This window comes from Stomoxys calcitrans, chromosome 5, assembly GCF_963082655.1.
Source record: "Stomoxys calcitrans chromosome 5, idStoCalc2.1, whole genome shotgun sequence".
Classification (NCBI taxonomy): Eukaryota; Metazoa; Arthropoda; class Insecta; order Diptera; family Muscidae; genus Stomoxys; species Stomoxys calcitrans.
Window position 1 is genome coordinate 106,819,321 of NC_081556.1, and position 26,357 is coordinate 106,845,677.

At 41.0% G+C, this 26,357-nt stretch overlaps 1 protein-coding gene across 2 annotated transcripts; it reads right to left on the reverse strand.

Annotated features, from left to right (window-relative positions):
* Positions 1-1,341: 1,341 nt before the first annotated feature.
* LOC106081037 (acidic leucine-rich nuclear phosphoprotein 32 family member A) lies at positions 1,342-26,357 on the reverse strand. Of its 2 annotated transcripts, XM_059369341.1 has the most exons (11): positions 26,131-26,357; positions 24,958-25,128; positions 24,711-24,827; positions 11,195-11,358; positions 10,914-11,126; positions 10,752-10,828; positions 6,945-6,950; positions 5,923-6,291; positions 5,768-5,844; positions 5,537-5,687; positions 1,342-1,908 (listed from the first exon to the last, which is right to left on the reverse strand). In XM_059369341.1, the coding sequence occupies exons 3-11, from the start codon at positions 24,756-24,758 to the stop codon at positions 1,862-1,864; spliced, it is 1,152 nt and encodes a 383-aa protein (XP_059225324.1). In that variant the 5' UTR covers positions 24,759-24,827; positions 24,958-25,128; positions 26,131-26,357; the 3' UTR covers positions 1,342-1,861. The 2 variants fall into 2 exon arrangements, with proteins under 2 accessions (XP_059225324.1, XP_013098178.1); XM_013242724.2 differs by lacking the exons at positions 5,923-6,291; positions 6,945-6,950 and having other exon boundaries at positions 26,131-26,353.

The window sequence follows — 26,357 nt, forward strand, 5'->3', positions numbered from 1 at the left end:
TTTTTCTAAAGAGAAAATTTTTAAGAAATTTTTTCTAAAGAGAAAATTTTGATGAAATTTTTTCTAAAGAGCAAAATTTCAATGAAATTTTTTCTGAAGAGCAAAATTTCAATGAAATTTTTTCTAAAGAGCAAAATTCCAATGAAATTTTTTCTAAAGAGCAAAATTCCAATGAAATTTTTTCTAAAGAGAAAATTCCAATGAAATTTTTTCTAAAGAGCAAAATTTCAATGAAATTTTTTCTAAAGAGCAAAATTTCAATGAAATTTTTTCCAAAGAGCAAAATTTCAATGAAATTTTTTCTAAAGAGAAAATTTCAATGAAATTTTTTCTAAAGAGAAAATTTCAATGAAATTTTTTCTAAAGAGAAAATTTCAATGAAATTTTTTCAATCAAATTTTTTCTAAAGAGCAAAATTTCAATGCAATTTTTCTAAAGAGAAAATTTTATTGAAATTTTTTCTAAAGAGAAAATTTCATTGACATTTTTTCTAAAGAGAAAATTTCATTGAAATTTTTTCTAAAGAGTAAAATTTCAATGAAATTTTTTCTAAAGAGCAAAATTTCAATGTAATTTTTTCTAAAGAGCAAAATTTCAATGAAATTTTTTCTAAAGAGCAAAATTTCAATGAAATTTTTTCTACAGAGCAAAATTTCAATGAAATTTTTTCTAAAGAGCAAAATTTCAATGAAATTTTTTCTAAAGAGCAAAATTTCAATGAAATTTTTTCTAAAGAGCAAAATTTCAATGAATTTTTTTCTAAAGAGCAAAATTTCAATGAAATTTTTTCTAAAGAGAAAATTTCAATGAAGTTTTTTTTAAGAAGAAAATTTCAATGAAATTTTTTCTAAAGAGAAAATTTCAATGAAATTTTTTCTAAAGAGAAAATTTCAATGAAATTTTTTCTAAAGAGAAAATTTCAATGAAATTTTAATGAAATTTTTTCTAAAGAGAAAATTTTTACGAAATTTTTTCTAAAGAGAAAATTTTAATAAAATTTTTTCTTAAAAGAAAATTTCCATGAAATTTTTTCTAAGTGGTAATGGTTCGAAGCAAAACTAAAAAGTCATTAATAGAGTGTATCGGTGTTTCGGCAAGGATATTAGGGTAGAACTATGGGATTCCAATTTTGCTCATATAAAAATATGGCATAAATTTTTTAAAAAAGGGCGTCTAGAAATCGTGTTTTTAGGAAAAAAGCACTGGTTGAGTGGGGAGAGTCTGATTTTTCCCTATCTATCGTGGCACATTTCATAAAATAACAATTCTGCCAAGTGTCAAGTGTTCACACATTCAGCATTCTCTTTCTCTTGTGTTTTTGTTCGTTTGTTTGCAAAGACATTTTGTAAAGTTGTAAATATTTGTATGCTATATTTTCTCCAACTTCTTTTGTATTTGTTTTTTTTAATTGTAAATGAAATCCTTAATTTCTCATTCTCTTATTTTTGTTTTCTCTAAAAAAATGTTTTGTGTGGTTGGTTGGTGTTTTGGGTTGTTTTTGTTGTTGTTGTTGCTGTTGATTTCCTTCTTTAAACTTGTTGTTCATGCTTTAAATTTTTGCTGATTTTACAGTTTGTTGGTTGGGGGCTTTGTTAGTTTTGACTTAAATATAATTTGATTTTGTTGTTGTTTTGTTGCGGATTTTCAGCTTTTCTTATACGAGAACAAAGTTGTTTTTTTTTTAATATAAAGTAAAATTATGATCCATTAATATAAAAACGATTCAATAATAGTAATAATAAAACACACATGAAAAGAAACGGGATGAATATAACCGAAGTGCAGAGAGATGATAATGGTTTGGTTTTTGTTGTTGGTTTTACTATTTGTTTCTTGTGGTGATGGTGGTGGTGGTGGTGGTTTAACCTTCATGCTTTCTTTTCTTGCCCCGTGCCTGACTCTCATCGGCTGTAAGTAAAAAAAAGGAAGAAAAAAAAAGGAAAATATTAAGGAAAAATTATAAAAATGTAAACATATGGAGATCAAACATAAGAATTAGCAAGGCATTATGTTCGGCCGTGCTGAACCTTACATATTTTCCAGTATGTATTGAACAAAATCTAAAAGAGTGTAACTAGAGGCCACAACAGAACTGCAAAGACAAAATAAAAGTCGTGTTCCGATAGGTTAGGTCCTTTGAGGAGAAGAGAGTGAAGGTGGTTTTCTATGCTGGGGCGTTGTCATATGGTTTGAAATTGATTTCTCTCTCCTATCACATACCCGTTGCGGGATGATTATAAGCGCCACCCAGGTTGAAACTATGAGCCTCGATTTGTGTGGTGTTCAATGTCATCACGAGAAGCTCAGCTAGGAGCGCCCACAAGTTGCGGATGTTCCACACAGACGGGGACTACTTTTGTGTCAACTCAATAGGAAATGGTTGCGGACTTAGAAGTTATGGTATGGGCGTGCGACTTGCGCCCAAAGTGCCAGGGCCGTTCCACACGATGTACACTGTTGTGGTTAGACCGATGTTGTTGTTTTTGTTGTTGTAGCTACATTTTCATGTGAATGTGGCGATCCTTGGCTAGCTCCTGCAGGTGCAGGCAAGCTCGTTCCGGTCCAAAGGTCCAATTGCTGCAGAAACAAGGTGGCCATTGGTTTTTTAGGGGCGCCAATAACCCGCCTTGTCATATCGAGCATCATAGGCACTCAGTATTTGTGCAAGAGCCGGTGCCGCCCGGTCTCTCACTGAGACTCACGATATAGCTGATTGTCCGAGACTGCCGTTACAGCTACTCTACTATCCGCAACCTGTGGACGCGCCCGGTAGCGCGCATCTAAGCTTCTCTCGACAGCAATGCACACCTTAATGTTCCAAATGATCGGACCTCAATGTTCCAACCTGTATGGTGCTCACAGCTATCCCGTACCGGGGTTAGACCGATTCTCACCTATAGGTGCTTGGTGTGGGTTCGGGCCACGGAGAGGATGAGACTTCGCGGTTTGTTGGAGAAGGTGCAAGGTTCGCGGCGGTGCTGATGGTGGTCTGAGACCTCTGCACTTTAACGTGGAATGCGTGGCAATGAGGAGTGTCCTTAGCAACCCAAATTCAGTTGCGTTGCCAACAGACAAATTTGTAATTAAAATATCCGTTTCTTTATTGAATTGCATACTTTTTTACAATTTACTTAGTAGCTGAATGTTCAAAACACCGATATTGACTGCACTTGACAAAAATTTCCAATGTTATACTAATTTTTATATCCTGGCAACGCAAGTGAGTTGCAATCCATAATCGACACATAAGAGTCAAGAAAAAGGCGCCCATCGGCAGTCTTTGGCAGAATAGACAAATGCCCTAATGTCTGTTCTGCGAAAGGCCGCTGAATACGTGGCATGGACGAGGCGAATTGTGCCGGGCATATCTTTATTCGATAGCAACCCGAAGAAGGAGCTTTATGATGAAGGCGTCCCGCCCCTTTTTGAGGCCCTCTGGGTCCATCTAGCTTGGACCCATCCGCATAAATAAGGGAGTCGCATAGACTTCTGGAACGGTTCACTATCTTTCACGCTAAGGTTTTTGCGGTCCTTAAGACCTTGGTTGTGATCCTGGGTTGGGAGCGGAGGCCCTGTCAGACCGTCACAATATATGTGGACAGTTCAACAAGCGGCGCTAACGGCCTTGATTGCTGGTCATGTGAGGTTGAAGCTTGTCGTGATCTGGAAGGAGCCTCCTAGTCGTTTGAGAGTAACAATTAGATTGTGCTGGCTCGCGAGCCATCAAGGGGTGGCGAGGAACAAGGTGGCTGACGAACTTGGCAGGTTTGGAAAGCGGATGGCTTTTGCTACGGCGATGGTGAAGGGTTCGTGGAGATGATGAGGAGTTGGAGATGATCGAGATCTTCCTTTGCTAAGAGGAGATCTTAGAGATCTTCCATTGGTGGAGAGGGTGAACAACTATTTTTATACCCACCACCATAGGAAGGGAGTATACTTTACCATTAATTCCCTTTGTAACATCTCGAAATATTGATCTGCGACCCCATAATGTATATATATTCGGGATCCGGGATCAGTCCGTCTGTCGAAATCACGATAGCGGTCGAACGCGTAAAGCTAGGCGCTTGAAATTTTTCCCAGATCCTTACTACTTATGTAGGTCTTTGAGGATTGCAAATAGGCCACATCGGTTCACAGCTTTCCTGTGCACTTTACTTTTTTTGTTGTTGTAGCCACATTTTTAAGTGGAGGTGGCGATGCTTGTCAAGGACCGATCGCCGCGGGAACAGGGTGGCCTCAATCGGACCCCAATGTTCCAGTCTGTGTGGTTCTCACAGCTATCCTGTGCACTTCGCTGTTATTGTTGTTGTAGCCACATTTGTAAGTGGAGGTGGCGATGCTTGTCAAGGACCGATCGCCGCAGGAACAGTGTGGCCATTGGTTATTTAAAGGCGCCAATAGCTCGCCTTGTCATATCGTGAATCATGGGCACTCAGTATTTGTGCAAGAGCCAATGCCGCCCGGCTTCTCACTAAGACTCGCCGATCGATACCGCTGATTGTTCGCGATTGCCGTTGCAGCTTCTCCGTATGGAGCATTCCACTATCCTCAACCTATGGACGCGCCCGGTAACTCGCAGCTAAGCTTCTCGTGACAGTAATGAACACCCCACAAATTGGCGCTCAATGTTCCAGTCTGTGTGATGCTCACAGCTATCCCGTGCCGTGCCGTGCCGCTTTTGTCTTATGCATTCACTTGTACCGTTCAGTGGTGAATACCAATATGTATATTGGCTTTTCTTCTTCTCTTTTCAAGGGTTAACACAATAGACTTAAGGTTTCCGAATAAAGGTTTTTTTTTAAGGTTTCCGAAAATAAAGCTGGCAACCGAGATTGCTTGGAATATGCTCTTCAATATAACCTAACCACTGGCTTACCCTTGCCGGTCTGTTTAACACTATGCATAAGACAGTTCTCAGCGTTTCACTTTGTTGTGTCATCATAGGCCCTAATCAAGTAATAATCACAGTAACCATTCATTACTGGTATAAGCCCGAAGGATGCCACCATGACGTAGCCCGGCACGGGATAACTACCGCAGGTTGGAACTTTGAGGAACTATTTATTTGGTGTTCATCGCTATCATGAGAGCTATCGGGTGCGTCCACAGATTACGTATGGTGGTATGCCCCGTAGAAGTGGCGAAAAATCAGTGTTATCACTGGTATCAATGAGAGGTCCGGCGATAACGGCTTTTGCTTAAAAACCTATGCCTATGATACAACTAGGCGAGCTGTTGGCGCCTTGGATAATCTCATGATATTACCGCAGCGATCGGTCTATGGACCGGGCACACTCGCCTATGGGAGTTTGATGAGGATCGCTACCCTCCACATGCAACAACAACATTTGTTAGGCCGTCAGTCATGTCAAACTTATGTTAAAAGAGGTCTTCATCAGCGGCACGTCCTTTCAATTCGAAGCTCACTTATCATTGAGGTAAAAACGCGATTTGGACAGAGCTTCTGAATATAAAAGTCTCTGGTGTTCCTTAATGGAATACACGTGGAAGAATGAATAGTGGATTTACTTACCAGCAGCGGCATTATCTTCAGCTTTATCGGTATTTACAGCTGAATCGTTAGCTTCATCATCTTCATCGCTGTCTTCATCTTCGTCTTCCTCATTTTCTGCATTTTCTTCATCCCATTCACCCTCATCTTCTTCTAAATCTTCATTGTACACCTGGATAAAGTAACAAAATAAAGGAGGTATGTACAGATTAAAAACCATTAAGGAAATGTTATTCCAAATCAACTACTAACCTCTGATAATGAAACATCACCTGTACTCGCACTGACCTCACTGCCATCATCATCATCACCAGTTTCACCTTCGGAATCTGCAAGTGGAATAGAAAAGAAAAAAAATGTAACGCATTAATTTTCATTTGTTATACAACATTCGGAATGATGCTTACAAAAAGTGGCACTGGCCAGATTTAAAAGAGCTAAAAACCAATATAATAAAATTGCAAAATTCATGGGCGGATTTTCACTACTTGAAGTATCTGCATTGGTTATGGCAGAAGAATTTTGTTGTTGCCTTTGTTCCTCCTCTTTGAGTTTTAACGTTTTTAAATATTCATCAAGCTCATCAATATCTGGTGTTTCGTTGCAGTTTGTCTCAGTAGTTGTGGTAGTCTTTGTCGTCGTTGTTGTTTTGTCATTTGTGGCTTGTTCTTGTTGTTTGAGAGCCGCTTCACGTTTTGCCTTAACACGTTTCTCAAAAGCTTCTAATTCATCCAAATCAATCTCTAATCCATTCACACTGAATGCATTTTGTTTATCTGAAATAGAGTATGAATGGTGGTGGAGGTGGTGCGATTTTTGTGGTTTTTTTTTGGTAAACCATAGCAAATTATGAGATGAGGAAAAGAATTCTTTTAAAAACTATAAATTTTTTGAAACGAACACAGCAATTGGCTGTAACGGCTTTCTATAGCAGCAGAAGAAGATAGGGATGTGCAGGAACGGAGTTTTCTTGGCTCAATTATATTCTTATTGATGTAGCACTGAGGCCAAGAGGCTGAATGTGTGCCCAGCTTCTAGCTAGCGAGCTTACGGCAGGCATCACCGCTTCCTCTTTCCAATCAATTCTACCCAATTTGCAACCAGATCGCACTGCGTCATAGATGTCCATATAATACATGACAGAACCTTAGCTAACTATAAAGATGCATGGGGAAGTTGGATATTTACCACCAGTTTTGAACGTTCAACTATGTTATGGTTTATGGATTATGGAAGTTTACAATCAGACAGATTTAGACAATTAAGCCGTTTGTGAAACGGACATGCTAAGTGTAACAGCAAAGAAAACAACTGAGAGACACCTCCATTAGTAGACAAGGCCCTTCCCGCGCAAATGCCCAATTATGTGTCTAAGCTGTATCTTTGGGTTTTTACCGAAGCAAAATTCACCATATTGCCGAAAGGCAACCACCAACTTCCAAAAGCGGGCCTCCAGTTTAAGCAGCGTATCATGCGGATGAACACCTATCACGTGAATGGCGTTTTGGGAGACGAACTGCCGCGCATAGCATTTAAAAAAATTTAACTTCCTCAGCAGACCAGAGTAGCTCCGGCCCTGCTATGTTCCAGTAGATGGAGCCACATCAATTCCTACTGGGGTAGAACTGAAAGCCAACATAAAGTGCGTCCCACATGTGAGACTAGGAACTACCCTACACATTCCAGGGATACTGGAATCTGTGGGTATGCCTCTAGCGACTTGTAAGCTAAGTTTTCAGGACCAGGCCCAAAGGACAACAAATGATAGATGCTCACAAAAAGGGGGCTGTGAGCATTCTAAAACTATGTGGCCTAATCTAGACTTGAAGAGGTCTACTGCTTTGCTGTCATTGGCTAGAACAGACGTCTCAGTCATTGTGTCCGTCATGACAGGTCACAGTCTAATCGGAAAACATGCTGACAGACTGAAGGTTGCTAGCAACGACTTTTGCAGAAGATGTGAGGACATCGAAGAAGAAGAGAGACTATAAAACACCTGTGTGTGTGTCCCGCACTAGCAGTTAGAAGGAGATCCATTTTAGGTTCTCATTAACTATAAACAAGGCTCACACGACACACCTCAACTGTTTTCTGGCCAGCCAATCCTACTCAACTATCAGATCATTTTGGACGCAACTCACTTCCGATCTGGATATTAAAAAGAACCTAACTAGGAATGGATGAAGAAACAATCTCGACGGGAACGGATGGTTGTTGTTGTTGTTCCAGTGTGTTGTACACTGAGGCGGAAACACTTGCCGATGAAGAAATCTATCGGGTCAATCCGGTACGTACAACCGGCTGCCATGGAATTGCTTTATCTATGGGATTGATGGGATGGCATATCGCCTTCTATACGACAGAAGGCGGGACGGTATGTCATGCGGCTTCTTGTGGGGATTTCAGAGCCTGTGTTTTGCTTGGATATGTGCTTGTTGAAGTCTGGCGTTTTGTATTTGAAAATATTAACAGCGCCCTTCACCACGCGGTGGGTTACATAGAGGGGAACTTGATATAGAAGGAGAGGTGAGGCCACCTTTCCGCAGAGGCTAGCATGGGTTCATTTCCCTGAACACCTGGGTTAAAATCCTTTCGAGAATATAAAAAAAAATGTCTGCGGACATCGCCACAAAGGAGTATCACACTTCGGCACGGCAATCTGAGAAGTTTGCCCCTTTTCTTTAACCGAATGAAATCATGGATTTTTTTTTATAATGTGAAGTGAGGGTCTATACATGATCCTCTGATTGATATGATGGTCTCTTTCTCCTCTGGCGAATTGGAATTATTCTATGCTGAGGGCTCAAAGATTGTAACTAGAGGGATACCGAAAGGAAGGGTTGCATGCCCTCTCTTGTAGCACTTGGTTATCAATGGATTATCCTCTGGTGAATTGGAACTATGCTAAGCTGAGGGCTCGAAGATTGTAATCAGAGGGATACCACTCTTGTAGCACTTGGTTATCAATGGATTATCCAATTTCATGGCAGCCGGTTGTACACACCGGATCGACCCGATGGTCCTTCTTCAGCAAGGGCTGCCGCTTCGGTATGCAACACAATGCTACAACAACAATGGGATTATCATTTCCTTTGAGGAGGAAAGAATTAAGGTGGTTGCCTATGATGATGACGTCAATGTGGTAGGGGGTCGCTTTCTTTTTACCAACTCGGATCTCTCTCTGACTTGCTCTCTCTCTCACTCCGTTCCTCTCTTTTTCTATCTCATTCGGTCTCTTTCTCGCTCTCTCTGTATAACAAAGCGCGATTTTGATTTTAAACTTATGGTTTCTTGGTCAAATTTTCTTAGTACTTGTCGTCGATTTCGATAAACGCTTGGTGGGTTTCATTTGGTCCATACAATTTGACCCACCCTAATGTACACTGCTGTGGTAAGACTATAAGCACGGCACGGGATCACCATGAGCACCATGTGGGTTGGAACTCTGAGCCCCGATTTGTGTGGTGTTCATCGTCATTACGAGTAGATCAGCTGGGAGCTACCGGGCGCGTCCACAGGTTGAGAATAGTAGAATGCTCACAACTTCCCAGCATGGAATGTGATGCTCGATAAGAAAAAGCGAGTTTTTGATGCCTTTAAATAACTAATGGCCACTGTTCCGTGGCCCGTGGCGATCGATCAGGAACGAGCTTGCACAGGAACGAGCTTGCTCACCTACAGGAGCTTGACGATCGCCACCTCTAAATGAAAATGTGGTTACAACAAAAACAGTAGAATGCTTCGTAGAAGCTGCAGTTGCACTCGCGAACAATCAGCGGTATCAAGTGGAGAGTTTCAGTGAGAGGCCGGACGGCACCAACTCTTGCTTAAATACTGAGTATCCATGATACTCGATATGGCAAGGCGAGTTAACCAATTGCCATAACGTTCCCGCAACGATGGGTCCTATGAACTGGAACGAGCTTCATGAGGATCGCTACCTCCAAATGAAAATGTGGCTACAACAACAATACCTAATCTCATCTATGGGTGCCTGCTGTCCCATCGGGTTGGAGAGGGTGAGTCTTCCCCGGTCTGCTGGAGAAGGAATAGGTTATCGCTTTGGTGCTGCCTTGAATGATGTACTTGATCTGACCCCTCTGCACTTGTGCGTGGAATGCACAGCAATGAGGACTACGCTTAGACTAATGAACATGTCGCTTAACGGATTTGGGCATTCGTCTGTCTACACAGATAGATCCAAGCTGGATGGAGACACGGGGGCAAGGACCTTTTTTGAGTACCTATGAGTTAGGGAGCACATACGCATCTGGACGGGTGCAGTCTTGCAGGCTGGGGATTTTGCGATACTCCGGGTCTTGGATATTTTGGTGTCGGAAGACGCGGTACCGCCAAACTGTCACAATATATGTAAACAGTCAGGAACAAGACGGCAGACGAACTTGCCAGGTTTGGTAGGCGAATAGATTCGAAGAGTGCTAAGGTGATGGATAGTGGATTCCTACTACGGCCAAAGCGCAGACTTGGCTTGGGCTGGCGCTGCTGGCTGTAGTGTGGCGCGAAGGTTCTGGGGTTACAGCTCTCGGGGACTAGGAGGTCGATTGCCCTAAGGCTGAGGAAACAAAACATTGGGATGTTGATGGGAGCCCTGCCCGACCACTGCGACGTCAGGTCGCTGACATGGCGATGGGCTTGGGACGAGGATTCCTGCAGGGCCTGTAGGTTGAAGAGTTGAAGATTTGAAGACGGACGAGCATCTACTGTGCTGATGACACCGTTGACAGGAAGTAGGCGTACAATTATGGGTAATCATCTTTTTTTTCTCTAAGCTCTCTATAGACATTAGAACCTCTTGTCATACTAGACTTCTAAAGGGGCCTGGAATGGCTTACAAAGCGGAACTTCAGTCGATGAGTTTTTTTCAACTCCTGTGGCGTGCGCCCGGCGTTTCTCTTCTCTCTCTTTTTCACCTCCATGTACATGTTCTTTGTCCATCTGTCAAAGTACTCTATCTCTACTTTTGTTTCACTCACTCTGTGCCTCACTGCGTTATTTCTCAGCATTTTCATATAGACTTCAATGGACCTAAGGTCTACGAGTGAACATTCAACCTAACCGAACCTAATCCTAACGTTTAAAGTTAAAGTAAATTAAATTTTTTAGTTATAACTATTACTATGATAATAACAAATTCTAGAAAAAATCTTAGATTTCTAAATTGGAACAATATGAAAGAGTTATACTCATGATTTAAAATTCAATATGGGATACTTACCATCATCTTCGGAATAATTGCCATTTTCCTCCTCATCATCACCTTCTGAAGGTGCTTCTACATCATTGCAATCAAAACTGGTTAAGAAAATAAAAAAGGAAATTTAAAATATTAACTCAAGCCTTGGAATGAAATTTATAAAATCCATGTTGTCCTACGTACCCATCCAAGAACTTTAATGAAGGCAACATTTCAAAGATTTTTTCACGGTAGTTCTCAATTTGTGTTGCTTCATTATTGAAAAGATCCAACACTGCCAAATTTTTGAATTCTTCCAAGGGTTTTAAGGCTTCTAAATCTTTAATTTTGTTACCAGACAGATTTAAATATTGCAATTTTGGGCTAGTGCTCAAATAATGTAGACCATTTGATATTCTGTGAGATAGAAAAAATCATATTTGAAGCTTTTTTTAAGATTAAGACAACACTGGTTAATAACATACCTGTTATCTGATAATTCCAATTTTTTTAAATTGGGTAATTTTGGAAAGCCTTTCAGGGTTGTCAGGCCAACGTTGATTAAACTTAATGATTCCAAGGCCGTGTATTCATCTGTAAGGCCAACAATGCTTGTACTCCTACAATTGTCCAAATTTAAATCTGTAATCTGAAATTAGTTGAAATATAGAACAAATATTAGTCACCAAAATAAAAAAAAGGTAAACAAGGAATACAACTTTTTAACTGGTTATAGGTCAATATACAAATCATCTGCATGTTCCGACTATCGCATCTATATGCAACAGAGTGGTATACAATCAGAGGTTTATAGCCTTGGCAGAACAAATTGATGATTCTACTTAAACTTCAAATTGAATGAGAAAGCTAACACTAAACAATGAGTGATTGGAGCATTTCGTGGTCGGTTTAATGTAGTGAACATTCCACTAAGGAACAGGGGCAAAATTTTAGCATATCAACGAGTGCTTTCCGATTTAAGTTTAAACTCAACGATATAGCTGGGTCCGAACGGCGTGACGCAGTGCAACACCTAGTTGGGAAGAAGTTTCACATGGCTTCTATGCATGGCATAGTACCTCACAAATGTCGCTAGCATTAGGGGGGAAAACCGCCGCGTCAGCGTCATAGACGGACATACTATCCTCTGAGCTACGTTGGTCCCATTATGATCCCTATAAATCCTTCCATTGCAGCTGGCTGTACGTACCGGATCGACCCGAAGAAGTCCTTCATCGGCAAGGGCTGCCGGCTCAGTCGCCTTACGGTGTCCTCGTCGTCGGACTATGTGAACCCTCCGACCTCTTCCGTGGGGCAATATATGCAACAGCAGCGCCCTAGCCCCAATGTTGACCGGCCAGTGCCGGGAAGTGTATCATTCTTGCAGTTGAATTAAAATGGTCTCCGAGACAAGATCGACGAGATAGTAAATTTTATGAGTCGGAAGAAAATATTTTTTTTGCAGCGATCCAGGAGACAAAGCTGACCAACACCTGCAGCATGCAGTTGGCATGGTACAATATGCTACGTAAGGAGTGGAGGTGGCCTTCGTGATACACCATTCTGCGAAGTTTAGAACTAACTCCTCTGCGCCTGGAGTTAGTGATCCATACATGGAATGTATGTCGATAGCAATCAAATCCGGTACTATCGAGATAGCTATACAACGTGAACGTACCGCTGGTTGGTTGTTGTGAGTCCCAGTTAATGGTCAAGTTAACGGTCTGGTCATAATTGCTTGGTTCGAGAAGACTTTAATGCGCATTATGTTTCATGGCATTCTCCCGTTTGGCAGAGCAGATTGAAGGCTCTGCACCTCCTGTTAATCCATTAGGATAAGTAGGAGGTGCAGCAGCTCTTCAGACATTTCCATTGCATATCATGGCAATCCCATGGCAGCCGGTTGTATGTACCGGATTGACCCGATAAATTCCTTCATCGGCAAGGGCTGCCGCCTCAGTGTACCACACACTGCTACAACAACAACCTGTCATTTCTTTGGGATCAGATCACCTTCACATAATTCTCACCATCGACCAACCGACCCGATTGCAAAACCTCTGAGCGCCGGACGTTTATCAATAAGAAGGCCGATTGGGTCGGCTTCAGAGAGTACACAAATCGCCGATTCAGGGAACTAACACCTCCCTCAAATGAACTAGTTGCTGAGAGGAAATTTCGTGACATTATTAACGCCACTGGCTGTATATCTGCCAGCCGAATACCCCTAGTGGGGCCCAATTTGCCGGCGCAGGTGGTGTTATTCGCAGACGAGTGTGATGGGATTCGTTGCGCGGACCCCACTAATCCCGTATCAGCGAGCTGAATCGGGAAATAAACAGGGTAGTCAACAAACACAAGTGGAATTTGTGGCTGGAACACATGGAGCAATGTGTCATAGGTACCGGTTTAGGCCAGATGTGGTCTACGGAACCCCGGCAAAAGATATGACAGAACCTCAGTCACGTTTGGCGACGTAATTGTAACTGGCCCGAAGAGATGCCTCAGGTTGTTCAACCATCAATTTATTGAACATCCGAGAGTGACAAGGCCAGGAGGAAAGCCATTTGTCGTATCCGTAATCTTCGAGCCAATGGGCAGCCATCACAATTTACCGTGGACGAAGTTACGAATATCATGAATCTGGATCTACCTGGTGTTGAGTGTCTAAGAACCTGTCTTTGAACACTTTGATAATACACGATGTCTGGAAGATGGGCACAGTGATTCCGTTACTGAAGCCTGGAAAGGACCCGAGTATGGGGGAGTCATACAAACTATTTGAGGACAGCTCCAACACGTCTCTTCCACCAGTCCTGAGACGCTGGGTCCCGAATTATCTGCGTGGTCGCCAGTTCTCCAAGGCGGGGTTATGTCTCCGGCACTGTTTAACCTCTACCTATCCTCCATTCCATCCATTCCAGACGGCATAGAGATCGTTTCATATGCATAGTATTGTAGGATCATGATATCAGGCCCCTCAACCACATAGGTAGTCCTTGGAGAATGACTGCCTCCCATTGCACCTGAAGAAATTGACCTCCACCGGCAAACCAGAGTGGTTCTGGCTCAGTTACGTTCCGGTAGATGCAGCCGCCTTAACTCCTACAGAGCAAGGATTTATACCGACGTGTAAGATGTATGTCCTGACTGTAACCAGGGACAACACGTCTCCTGTTTTAACAGCCCAGCCAGACCAACTCCCAGCACGGGATAACTATGAGCACCACACAGGCTTGAACTTTGAGCTCCCATCTGATTGTTTTTTTTTTGTTGTTATCCCGAGAAACTTAGCTGAGACATCGCGCCGGTAGCTGAGTTGATAGCGTGCTCGGATTACTTGCGCGGGATCGAGGGTTCGATTCCCATCAGGACCTGGTATGTCGCTATTGTATGTCACAATGGGCTAAAATTGTCTAAGTGAGTCTGTTTGGAAATAGATTGCCACTCTTACCTAATCCTAACCTATCCTAGCTACGAACTACCGGGCGTGTCCACAGGTTGCGGATAGTGGAATGTTCCATACAGAGTAGCTGCAACGGCAGTCACAGACAACCAGCGGTATTGAGCGGAGTTTTAGTGGGAGGCCGGGCGGCACCACAAATACTGAGTCCCTATAATGCTCGATATGACAAGCAGAGTTATTGGCGCCTTGTTCCCGCGGCGACCAGTCCTTTGGACCGGAACGAGCTTGCTCACCTACAGGTGCTTAACGAGGATTGCCACCCCCACATAAAAATGTGGCTACAACAACAACAAAAAAAAATGTTAAACTTTTTTTGTTGCAAATCATTAAAAACCAGGGTGGCCCCTATGAATTGAATTTTTGTCATATCGACAGCGTTCGTGAGGGGATAACCACCACTAAATTTTCTGATTTTCAGCCTGGATTGGAATTCAGGAGCTTAGTGTGTCGTAGGCGAACATGCGTCACATTATAATACCATTTGCATTGGATTTGTTGCATTTTTTTTCAGTCTTTCGAAGAAATATTTTATACCAATTTTCAATAGTTATACAACAAATTGTATGACTTATCGTTTAAATAAAAATTGTTGCAGATTATGCACCACTTTGAAAACAAATGTAAAAACAACATCAAAGAGTGCAATAGGCTGCAATATTTTTGCAGTAAACATCATTTATACAGAAAAACACCCAACACATTATTTCTTCATTTAAATGAACGCTAATGGTTGTTTAATCCATATTAGCGTCGTTATTGGAATGGGGGAGGAAAATATGAAAAAAATAGAAAACAATGCATAAGAATGCATTGGAGGGAGAGCAACAAGAAAACAAAAAAGAAAGCATCATAGCAGCGTTTCTGACAAATAATTTGAAACAAAACATTCAAAAGAAACAGGAAAATGAAACCCGACGGGGTGCAATGGAAATCGATTCTCAAAGAGAAATGCCGGAATTGGTGGGAATCATGTGGCATTAGCACACGAGAAGAAAATACCTTGTTGCTCACTCGTTTGGGCTCGCGCTCCCAAGACTATAAACCAAAAGTGCCAAACAAAGATGAAACTAGTCGCATTTTAGCAAGCGTTCATATAACAGCCGGCCGCCATATTGCGAGTTGTGTTGCTTGGTGTGAACGCGTGAAATAAAGAGAAAAAAAAACAAACAGCATTATCTGCATTCACATTTTTCGCAAATGTGAAAAAATGTCTATACATGGCATATGAAATTAATTGCTTCAGCTAAATGCACAAAAAAAAGCAAAGAATAATGTGAAAAAACAATGTAATGAAGCAAAATTTTTTCAGAAATTAAAAAAATTGCATGGAAATCTATGATGTAATCTCTTCGACCTTTGCAAACGCCAAAGGAAAAAAAAGGTGGCGGAGGGATAGTAAATACAACGAACGAACATATGAAACCCCCACAAATGCAAGTGGTTGTTATTGTGATCCGTTGGTTGTTTGGTGGCTGTCAAACACAATGTGGAATGAAACACTGAACGAATGGTTGGTCAATATACCGCTGCCATTCCGTTTCGTCCACACATCGCAAACTCATACTGTAGTGTGTGTGCAAGTGTGAAAACAAAAATGGAAACAATTTGACAATGAGGGAAACATTTAAGAAATGAAACGAAAATAAAAAATAATTGCTTGCCTCAATGCATCCATCCGTTCATCCATCTCATACGAATGGTACAACAACAAAAAAAAAACACCATAAGCCATGAATTGTTTACAATGACAGCCAACATTTAATTGTTCTCTTCCCAGTGTGGTAGAAAAGGGGGAAGATGAGAGGAGGGTACACAGCGATATGGAGCGAAAGCTGTAACTGCATGTTTTTAAAACCGAAAGTGGTCATAATAAACGACGGCAATTGAACTCTGCAGTTACAAAATGTTTTTTTTTTTTAATACAGATTTGACCTACGCATTACCATTTAGATTTGGCATTTAAATCAATGTTTGTGTATAGCCACAAACATTTAGTATGTCGTGCATAGGATGTGGTTGCTCTTTAGTTTGTCTTATCATTCCGTTTGCTATCCCCTTAGTTTTTTTTGCTGTTAAGTTGTGGTAGATAAGTAACGTACATCGTGTATACCGGTTCCACATTGTTTCTAGAAGAGATAATTGGTAAAATTTTCTTCGTTTTGTTTTTGGGTTAGCAAAATTCCACGCATCTAAATAAAAAAATCCACCGCCACATTTCTTAATTGAAAAATATCTGCTGTTGCATTGTTCTTGTATCGATGACAATTCCTAGTGAAGTGAGACAAATCGATAATGCACTGTCGACGTGGGAACTTTCGTGCATCCTGAAAAATTGGTGGAATACATACACACATGTTGCGTGCGAGTGTATACGTAGAACGTATTATACATTGGGCTGTTCCGAAACGGGTTTTTTTGCAAATTTCTAATGAAAGGGTTCTCTTCAACAGTGTTGCCATTACTCAAAGGATAAAAGACGAAACAACAACAAGTAATATATTTGCTTGAATAATGCTCAAAATCAAATTTACGCAATAATGCAAACATAAATGTATTTTTTTAGCTCAGTAGATTGGCAATAAAGCCTCTAGGGGCCTTAGAAGATTACTCGGGGAATCGGTTTATTTGGAAGCTACATATATTAGGTAATATAGGAGGTTACCGTAGTGCAGAGGCTAGCATGTCCACCTGTGTTCTAATCCTGGCGATAACATTAGAAAAAATTGTCATCGGTGGTTTGACCTTTCTAATGCTGCCGACATTTGTGAGGTATTGTGCCATGCATAGAAGAAGTGTCGTACTACGACACGCCGTTCGGACTCGGCTATGAAAGCGAGGTCCCTTATCATTGAGCTTAAACTTGAATCGGACTGCAGTCACTGATATGTGAGAAGTTTGCCCTGTTCCTTAATGGCATGTTCATGGGCAAAATTTGCAATGCTGGCAACATTTGTGAGGTACTATGCCATGTAAAACATCCATCCAAAGAGGTGTCGCACTGTGCCACTGGATATAAAAAGGAGGCCCATATCATTCAGCTTAAACTTGAATCCGACTACACTCATTGGAATGTTCATGGCCAAAATTTGCAATTTACAAACGATTAATCGATAACTTCTTTCGATCTTGCTCGATTAATCATTGGACATGAATTTGAAATGCAAATAAATGTACACCCTAGCTACAGCAACATTACTTTGAGATAGTTATCAATTTCATATACAGTGGCACATACAATTCTACAATACACATTTTTCAAAGCGAAGTTTTGAACAAAAAATTGTTTATTCCAAACATCTGTTGTTGCTAATATTGCTTACCATGATTCCCAGAATTAAAATTTGTCAACATTTTAGGGTAAAATGTTATCTTATCCATTTATGAAAAGCTATGTAGGCATATCTCTGTCACTGTATCTCGACACCGTTAACGAAACCAAAGACACCAGTTTTGAAATAAAACGAAGTATAATATTGGCCAACAGATGTAACCTTGCATTAAAAAAAAAGCAGTTCAGAAACAAAGCCACCTCTCGGCAGACGAGAAACGAGATAGTACTTGGAGTGTTTGAGTGAAAGATTCGTAAAATCTTAAAATGTTCCGAATCCCTATTAGCTCCAGAGGATTGACCCACAAAATCGCCAAGATGGCAGGTATAAATAGATTTTAATAGGTTATTGAAGGCATATAATAGCTATCAAGTGCATGTCTTTAAACTTCCACGGTAGACCAGAGTAGTTCTGGCTCAATTCCAATTGGGATGGGATTGATGCCAACTTCATAGACGTGTGTCCCGATTTCGTCAAGTGCATGGCCCCTGGTGAAAATGAGGATTCCTCCTGAATTGAGTTCATACGATGTTGATGGGTGAATAATTAGCGTTCCACTAGCAAATTGCTCAAAAGGAATATTATGGCTGGAGCCCAATCACCAAAAGGACTGTTTTTTACCCCCTTTTGAGGCTCTTTGGTATTTGTAGGATTATTCACCTAGATGGGGTGAAGGTACTGCTCTCACTACTCAAAGGGGTCCTGACAAGCCATTGAAATGTCAGGAATTTGACGTCGCGCTGGACACATGGCGGACTTACGCATCCCATGGCAGCCGGTTGTACGTACCGGATTGACGCGATGGAGTACTTCATCGTCAAGGGATGCCGCCTCAGTGTACAATACATTGCTACAACAACAACAACGCATTATAGACGGTTGAGCACCTATTGTGGCACTGCCTGAAATTGCGGGGGTAGGTGCAGGATTATGGCTAAACGAACAAACTTTTTCCTGCCTAAGTTATTTTCAGGCACATAGTCCTTCGCAATTTTTGAATACAATAGGGGCTTGAAATGGCAGATTTGACGGCCACCATATTGTCGTGCATATCTTCATTCTTATGTCTGGCATTGTACTGCCGTAAATTTTGTCTGCGTTCATCAGTTTTTTGAATCTTTTTCGTGGACGAAAACAGCGTGTAGTTATGTCTTCGCAATGGTAGCATCTTTGTCTCTCTCCTGATGGATGTGGTCCACATGAGAACTGAGGAGACAGCCCGTCGCAGTTCGAAGGGCGGCATTCTGACAGATCTGAATATTATTCCACTGCGTGTCACAAAGCTGACGATACCACACAGACCGGCCAATTACTTTATACGTGGTCAACGAGGTTTCTTTGTCTGCAACCCAAGTGCTGCCAGCAAGTGACTTGAGTAAGTTTATATTTTTTTAAAGCAAATTCAAGAATGAATTAACATATCAAGTTCCATCAGCTGTGCTGAAGCGGCCATCATTTTAAATACGCCTTGGTTAAACGTATAAAAACACAAAGATTGCATTGGCTGGAGCATGTGGTCAGAATATATGAAGAAGCTCTAGCAAAGAAGTCCTTTGTGGTACACGCAAAATGGAAAAACCCAAACTCTGATGGAAAGATCAAGTGGAAAAAGACTAGGTGTCAGAAATTGGAGAAGGAAATCTATTCTGAGGGCTAGTGGAACAAACGTTCTGTCGTAGACTAATAAAAGAACGTCACATTTGGATCAACCTGCCCTATATATAGTTTGTCCGATTTACAGTTTTGACGCCGCAATCGTCGTCCAAAAAAATTTGTTCAATGTTTTAAGAAATTTGCCACAAGGGAGCTTTTTTTTACGAAAATCACTCACTTTCCGGCTAGAAAAAGTTTCGCTCAATGCAGCTTTTCTTGTTGGGAGATACCGCTTTATTGCCTAACTGAGATGGTTAGGTTAGTTATACCCCTTTTATACGGTTTTGGGTGTAAAAAACGATTTGCCCCTAATACGAAAAACTACCTTGTGGAGGGGTATTATTTTTCTTACTATCTGAAACGGGCTTCGTTAAACTCTGCCATCTATGTTCAATAGGCAAAGGAAACAATTCATAGGCAGGCGGCTCAGGCAAATATCCCAATATGTGGCAGCAATATACAAAATACATTCCTATTGAAATTCTCTTCCTTTTGAGGAAATATGAAACCAAATTGTATCTACTACACAATATGGACACAACATAGAAGCAGAAATCCGCCATAGGAGAAATGCCATCACCAATCAGCGAATATGTATACAAGCAGCTGGCTTGCAAGTACTCATGCCCTTCCACACACATATGCGCTTAAAATGCCTTATATAGGCATGTATGTGAGCACCTTTTCACTCTTGTTTTTCATAGTTTGGATTTTAACAAGCATTTGAAGATATTTCAATAAAAAAAAAACGTACTAGTTCTACCCCATTTATAATGTCGCTGCTGTCGACATGGCACTGCAGTTCATCCCCCCAGCCAATGTATCCCTTTTTCATACTAAAACATACAATGCGCCCAGTCATCTAAGTTTTCGCCCCCTAACACATATCCATCAAACACTAACGTGAACACGTGATGAAACAGCCATAGTCAAACTTGATTAGAGGACACATAAAGACAAAAAATCTTCACAAAAACGAGAAAACAAAAAAAAAATTCTTTATTCATTTTCCTAAAATTTCTTCTACCAATAATGGGGTAATCTCATATTTTCATAATTTTAAGGTTAGGCGACACAGGCTCCTGCTTCAGTAGTGAGTGCTTGTGATGCTCGATATGACAAGACGTGTTATTGGAGCCGTCAAATCACCAACGGCCATAACGTTACCAGAGCGATCGGGCCTATGGACCTAAATAAGCTTGCTTCACATAAAATGTGGAAATGAAATGTATGACCGCCATATTAATCCCATGGCAGCCGGTTGTTTGTATCGGATTGACCTGATGGATTCCTTCATCGGCAAGGGCTGCCGCCTCAGTGTACAACACTGCTCCAACAACAACATGAGCACCATACGGTTTGGAAATCCATTTTTGGGTGGTTTTCATCGCCATCAAAAATAGTTCAGCTGGCAGCTAACGGGCGCGCCAACAGGTTGCACATAGAGTGGATGCTTCGTATACGGACTAGCTGCAATTGCAGTCGCGAAAAATCAACGATATCGAATGGTGCGTCTCAGAGAAGAAAGAGGCACAAATTGCACTGGCATGTGCGGAAGATCTATAAAGGCTGTCAAACCAAATAATTGGGAGAGTTGGTGGTTGGAATTCTGCTCATCTGCTCAAGAATCTTTGCTAACCATGGAGTGAACAAAATTGGCTGAAGATTAGGTTAAAATCTCTTGCGAAATAAACGTCAAAACTGGCGTGGTAGTAGTTCAGCCTCACGCACATGTCTACTTCTACTTCTGACCCTTACGACATTTGAATTGTGCGAAGGACGAGAAAGAGTTGTTCAATGTGACACCAAATATTTTGGAAGACTTGATGGTCGAACTCTTACTCCATCGACTCTCTCACATCCAGCTCCTCATGTGCCTCCATTGTAGATAATTTGTAATTCAAAGTTTAAGGTTTGTCTGGAGGGAAGAATTAGCAAAAAAAAAAAAAGAAAAATGCGACATAACTGACCTTGACTGACCTTATCGGAAGATTTCTAGAGGTCAAGACATACGAGGACCGAGGCGGCAGCCCTTGCCGATGAATTATTCCATCGGGTCAATCCGGTACGTACAACCGACTGCCATGGGATTGATTAATATGTGTTGTGATGGCATGTAAAATAGAAGTCGTGCTATGCAAGTTACAGAATCTATGCTGGTGCTCAGCAAATGGAAATTGACCAACGAAGCTGGGGAGAAGTCCCCAAGCGTCTTGGCTGCCTGCTAGAAAAGATAGGCCTGTACGACTCTCCTGTACTATGAATGTGTTAAGAGACACGTTGAGGCGTATCAGATAATAATTGCAATTTTGTCCACGGCAAATTGTGACATAGACTTGGACCAAGAATGCGACGAATGGCTATCCTCAATGTCCGTCAAAGTCACGCCGCCAAAAGTGGCTAAAGATCTGCCATCCCTCTTGTAGGGGTTCGAAAGAAAGGTAAGTCAAACTGGGTTTGATTGTTTAGTATCAACGCCCGGAAAGTTCTGTAAACTCGGGTAAACACCGAAAGCAGGGAACTCTTATAACTTTGAAAAAGTAAGTCAGTTCTCTTAACAACTTACGAATCAAATGAAGAATAATATGGACTAATACATGACACTTTAAATAAGTAGCCACTTTCTAAACAAACATAAGTGTATTGGGGTTATGGTTGCGATGCATGGGTAAATGCGAATCTGCGTTGATGGGGAATATTGGCGTCGTATGAAACAAAAGCGGTATGATTTCGTTGGCATAGTCAAAACATATCAAAATACAATGATTACCTCGTCTAGGTCATGTTGTTAGAATGAATAATAATAATAATAATTAAGCCCCAAGTAAGATGTCATATGAAAACATAATCGACTATAAATGCAAAAGGGGAAAATCAAAACTCCGACAGAAAAAACAAGGGGATAAATACATCTCGAAACGACGCATCAGAAATTGGAGGAGTGCAGAAGATCGAGTCACTTCGAAAAATATTTTTTATGTTATCCAGCCACTCCAGCCCTGCTGAAGAATTATTTGGTCAAGAAAATATTACACTAACGCAAATGCAAATTGCAAATTTTGCGCATGAAAATTCTACAAAGGAACAGCGGCAAACTTCTCACATTTCAATGAGAGCAGTCCGATTCAAGTTTTAAGCCAATGATAAGGAGCCTCCTTTTTATGGCCGAGTCCGAACGGCGTGCCGCAGTGCGACACCTCTTTGGAGCGAAGTTTTACATGGCATAGTACCTCACAAATGTTGCCAGGAGGGGAAACCACCGCTGAAAAATTTTTCTGATGGTCTCGCCAGGATTCAAACCCAGGCGTCAGCGTCATAGGCGGACATGCTAACCTCTGCGCTACGGTGGCCTCCAACTACACTAACGCTACGGTATACTAATGTATCTCCTCTGTTTCTAGTTGTCTGTTGTCAATCTTCTCCAGGAATTCAGTAAAAATGCGTGCCTCTTTCAATCCAAGCGATGCAATAAACAGTTGAACCGAATGTGTGTCTGTCAGCTGTTGTTTATATGATTGTGTTTAGGAGTCTCCGGTATGCCGCACTGGCCACAAAAATCTGTGGGTACCATCTTGAACTTGAATAGCGTGTTGATGCCAAAACAATGCTTCGTAAGAATTCGATTTATCGTCTTTATCTCTTCTGGCTTAATGTCACTTCCCTTAAACCATGGTTTCTTTGGTACTGTATAGAAAACTCTATAAAGTGGAATGGCAAAACTCTATAAAGTGGAAATCGCATCTCCGAGGGGCCATGATGTCTCAAAAAGTTCCCCAATTAAAGTTGCACCCATAGTGAGATGCGAATGAAACTAACGTATGACAATCACATTTCAAAATGACACAATGGGACGGCACGGGATAACTATGAGGAGCTTGACACAGGCTGTAATTTTGAACTTCAATATGTGTGGTGTTCTTCGTTATCACCAGAAGCTTAGCTGGGTGCTACCTGGCGCGTCTACAGGTTGCGGTTAGGGGAATATGCCGCAAGGACTAGCAGCAACTGCAGTCACAGACAATCAGCAGTATCGAGTGGAGAGTCTCAGTGAGAGACCGGGTGGCTCTTGCTCAATACTGGGTGCCTATGATGCTCGATACGACGAGGCGAGTTATTGGGGCCTTTAAATAACCACCATGATCCCGGGGCAATCGGTCGTATAGACCGGAATGAGCTTGCTCGCAAATGAAAATATGGCTACAACAACAACAAAGAAAACAGCTGTTGTCAGTCGAATAAAAGCAACCCCAAATAAAATTATTTTCACAACTTTATGATTTAACCAGCTTTTCAAATTTGAATGCAATAAAAAACGAATTTTGTTTGCATTTGTAGGTTATTTTTATACGAAAATAGCATGTGTGATAGCAAAAATGATGAATCGAATGTGAATGGAAAATATTGACATTCATGGTGATTTATATGCAAATTGCAAATTTTGCCCATGAAAATTCCACTAAGAAGCAGAGGCAAACTTCTCACATATCAATGAATGCTGTCCGATTCAATTTTAGGCTCAACGATAAGGGACCTCCTTTTTATAGCCAAGTCCGAACGCAGAGAGACACCTCTTTGGGGAGGGGAATACCACCGCTGAAATGAATTTTTCAGAGGTTAGGATGTCCGCCTTTGACGCCAAACGTCTGGTTCAAATCTCAGCGGTGGTTATCCCCTTACTAATGCTGGCTACATTTGTAAGGTAACCTGTCATGTTAAAACTTCTCTACCAAGTGGTGTCGCTATGCGGCAAGCCGTTCGGACCCGGCATAAAAAAGGAGGCCCCTTACCATTGACCTTAAACTTTAATCGGACTGCGCTCATTGATATGATAGAAGTATCCCCTGTTCCTTAATGGAATGTTCATGGGAAATTTAGAATTTAGTAACAGATAACTGCCCTAGCAAAGGACGAAGCTTAATTGGAAGGTCGGTTTAAATAGGAGCTATAAATAACCATGAACCGATTTGGCTCGTTTGCAACCTCAACTGACCTACATCAATGAGTTACTTTGCAAATTTTGCCCGCGAACATTCCACTAAGGAACAGGGGCAAACTTCTCACAATAAGAAGTATTAGTGGAAAATTGCGAGTGGCTGGCTTTAGTCGCTTGCGAGTTGTAAAAGCTTTCGACAGATTGATTAACGAAGGGTAAACTGGACATAGTTTGCTTGACTTACGTTAAGCCATGCACACCTTATAGGAAATAGATCAATATATAAAGGCGATACCTACAAAACGACCCCTAACCTTTATGGTGGGCATAGGTTAGGGTTAGGTAAGAGTGGCAGTCCTTTACAGACTCACTTAGGCAATTTTAAGTCCATAGTGATACCACAGTAGCGACAGACCAAGGCTTCTGGCGGGAATCGAACCCACGCCCCTTCACTGGTAATCCAAGGGACGCCCTGGGCATAATATACAATAATTTTGATAGTTATGCTCCTATCCTCTTTTCCTTTATAGAAATAAAAAAACACTTTTATTTTCTACTCTACTCAAAATAACACCAAATGTCTAAAAATATGTCATACTAAGTTTTTTTTTTCAACTTACTTGATTAGCTTTACGAGCGCGTCTTTCCAAATCTATTCTCTTTTCCATTGTGATTTTTTGTTGCTGTGATTTACTCTGTGTTTAAGAATGTGTGGTTGATAAGAGGGATATTCCTTTCTGCAATTGACGTAGGGAGAGAGAACAATTTTAGTGGTTATGTTGATGACGTTGTTGTTTTAAAAGGACATTATTCGCTTCTTTGGTTACTTTTTTTTTGTTCGCCTATCATGCCACTACATATACTTACAGAATGTCCCACACTGCCGGTCGCTTCCCCTTTTTAGGTATGCACTTAGGAAAACAAAAAAAAAATATAACGAAAACCTTTCAGATGTTGTCTCTGCTCTCACTTTGTGCTTCTTTGCTTGCGTACGGCCGATGAATAAGTGAGTGTGTATGTGTGTTTTGTTCTATTGGGCTGGAAATATAAAGCAAAGTGGCATAAGAAAAAATTCTGTTGCTTTTGCAGTCAAGCCAAGAAAAAAAAGTGCGTATATGCAAAGGGCAGGCAAGCGCCTGTCGTTCTTTGGTGGTTTCAAAGAGATAGGACTCCCCTACTAGTAGGTACTGCTGCTGTGGTCTTAAATTTGCACACATGCGTCTCAGATTTCTGCTACCCTAATACAAGACGACTGCCACTAAGCTGTATAGCTGGCGGCTTTCTTCAGAAGCCCGCCCATCCATCCGCACTTATTATTACTTGCTATATGTACATCTTTCCAAACAGCAAAAATTGGCTATTGTTGCCAGCAAAGCTCAGACGAACTACTTACTAACTCTCTTCGATCTTTACTTAGTAGCTTGACTAACTAGCATACATACGTATGGTATTGTATTAGACATAAATAGGCAATATATGTACGTTGGTTGGTCGGTTGGTCGCTCGGTCGATTAGTGATTGTATTTGTAACCTTGCCTCGAACCTCCGCAAAATAATTATGTCAAAAAGTGTGTGATGTGTGCGGCGGCGGTGGTATTGGTGCTAGTGTTGGTGGCATAAGATAAAAGGCAAAAGTTATGATTTTTATACAGGCTGGCTTTCTTCTTAGCAAGTTCAATGTCTGCTGCCTGCCACTCTGGATATGCAGGAAAATTGATGGATTTTTTCCTTTGTTTTTTTTTTTTTTTATATTTTTTTTCGTTATATTGTCACAAAATAAAACGCACCACAAACACCGTAAAGCCAAGGAAACGATGTGAACACAGTAGTAATACAACAAATAAGCGATTATTGAAAAAAAAAACAACAACCAACCCCACATATACGCACACATGTTTTTCATAAGCGCTTTTTTTTAATGAAACAATTATGAATTTTTAATTAATTTCGGCTATCATTTATTCGCCAATACCTGTCGTTGCACTTTTTTTCTTGCTCGCCAACTTTTTCAGATTAATTTTTTTTTTGTGTAATACTTACGGCCTAAAGATCTGGAATTTGTTGGCTTCTCAAATGTGGCTGGTCGCCTGTATGACACTTTAGCTCTCCACGAGATTTGATTTTAATTTTCAATTGAATTTCTTCTCTAAATTAAAATAGAAAACCCTTCGAAGACTACTTTTTTGTAAGACTACACACAAATAAATTAACGCTGTGTTTTGTGTGTTTTGTCGTTGTGTCGGTCTTTTTCTTTTTGACTTCAAACT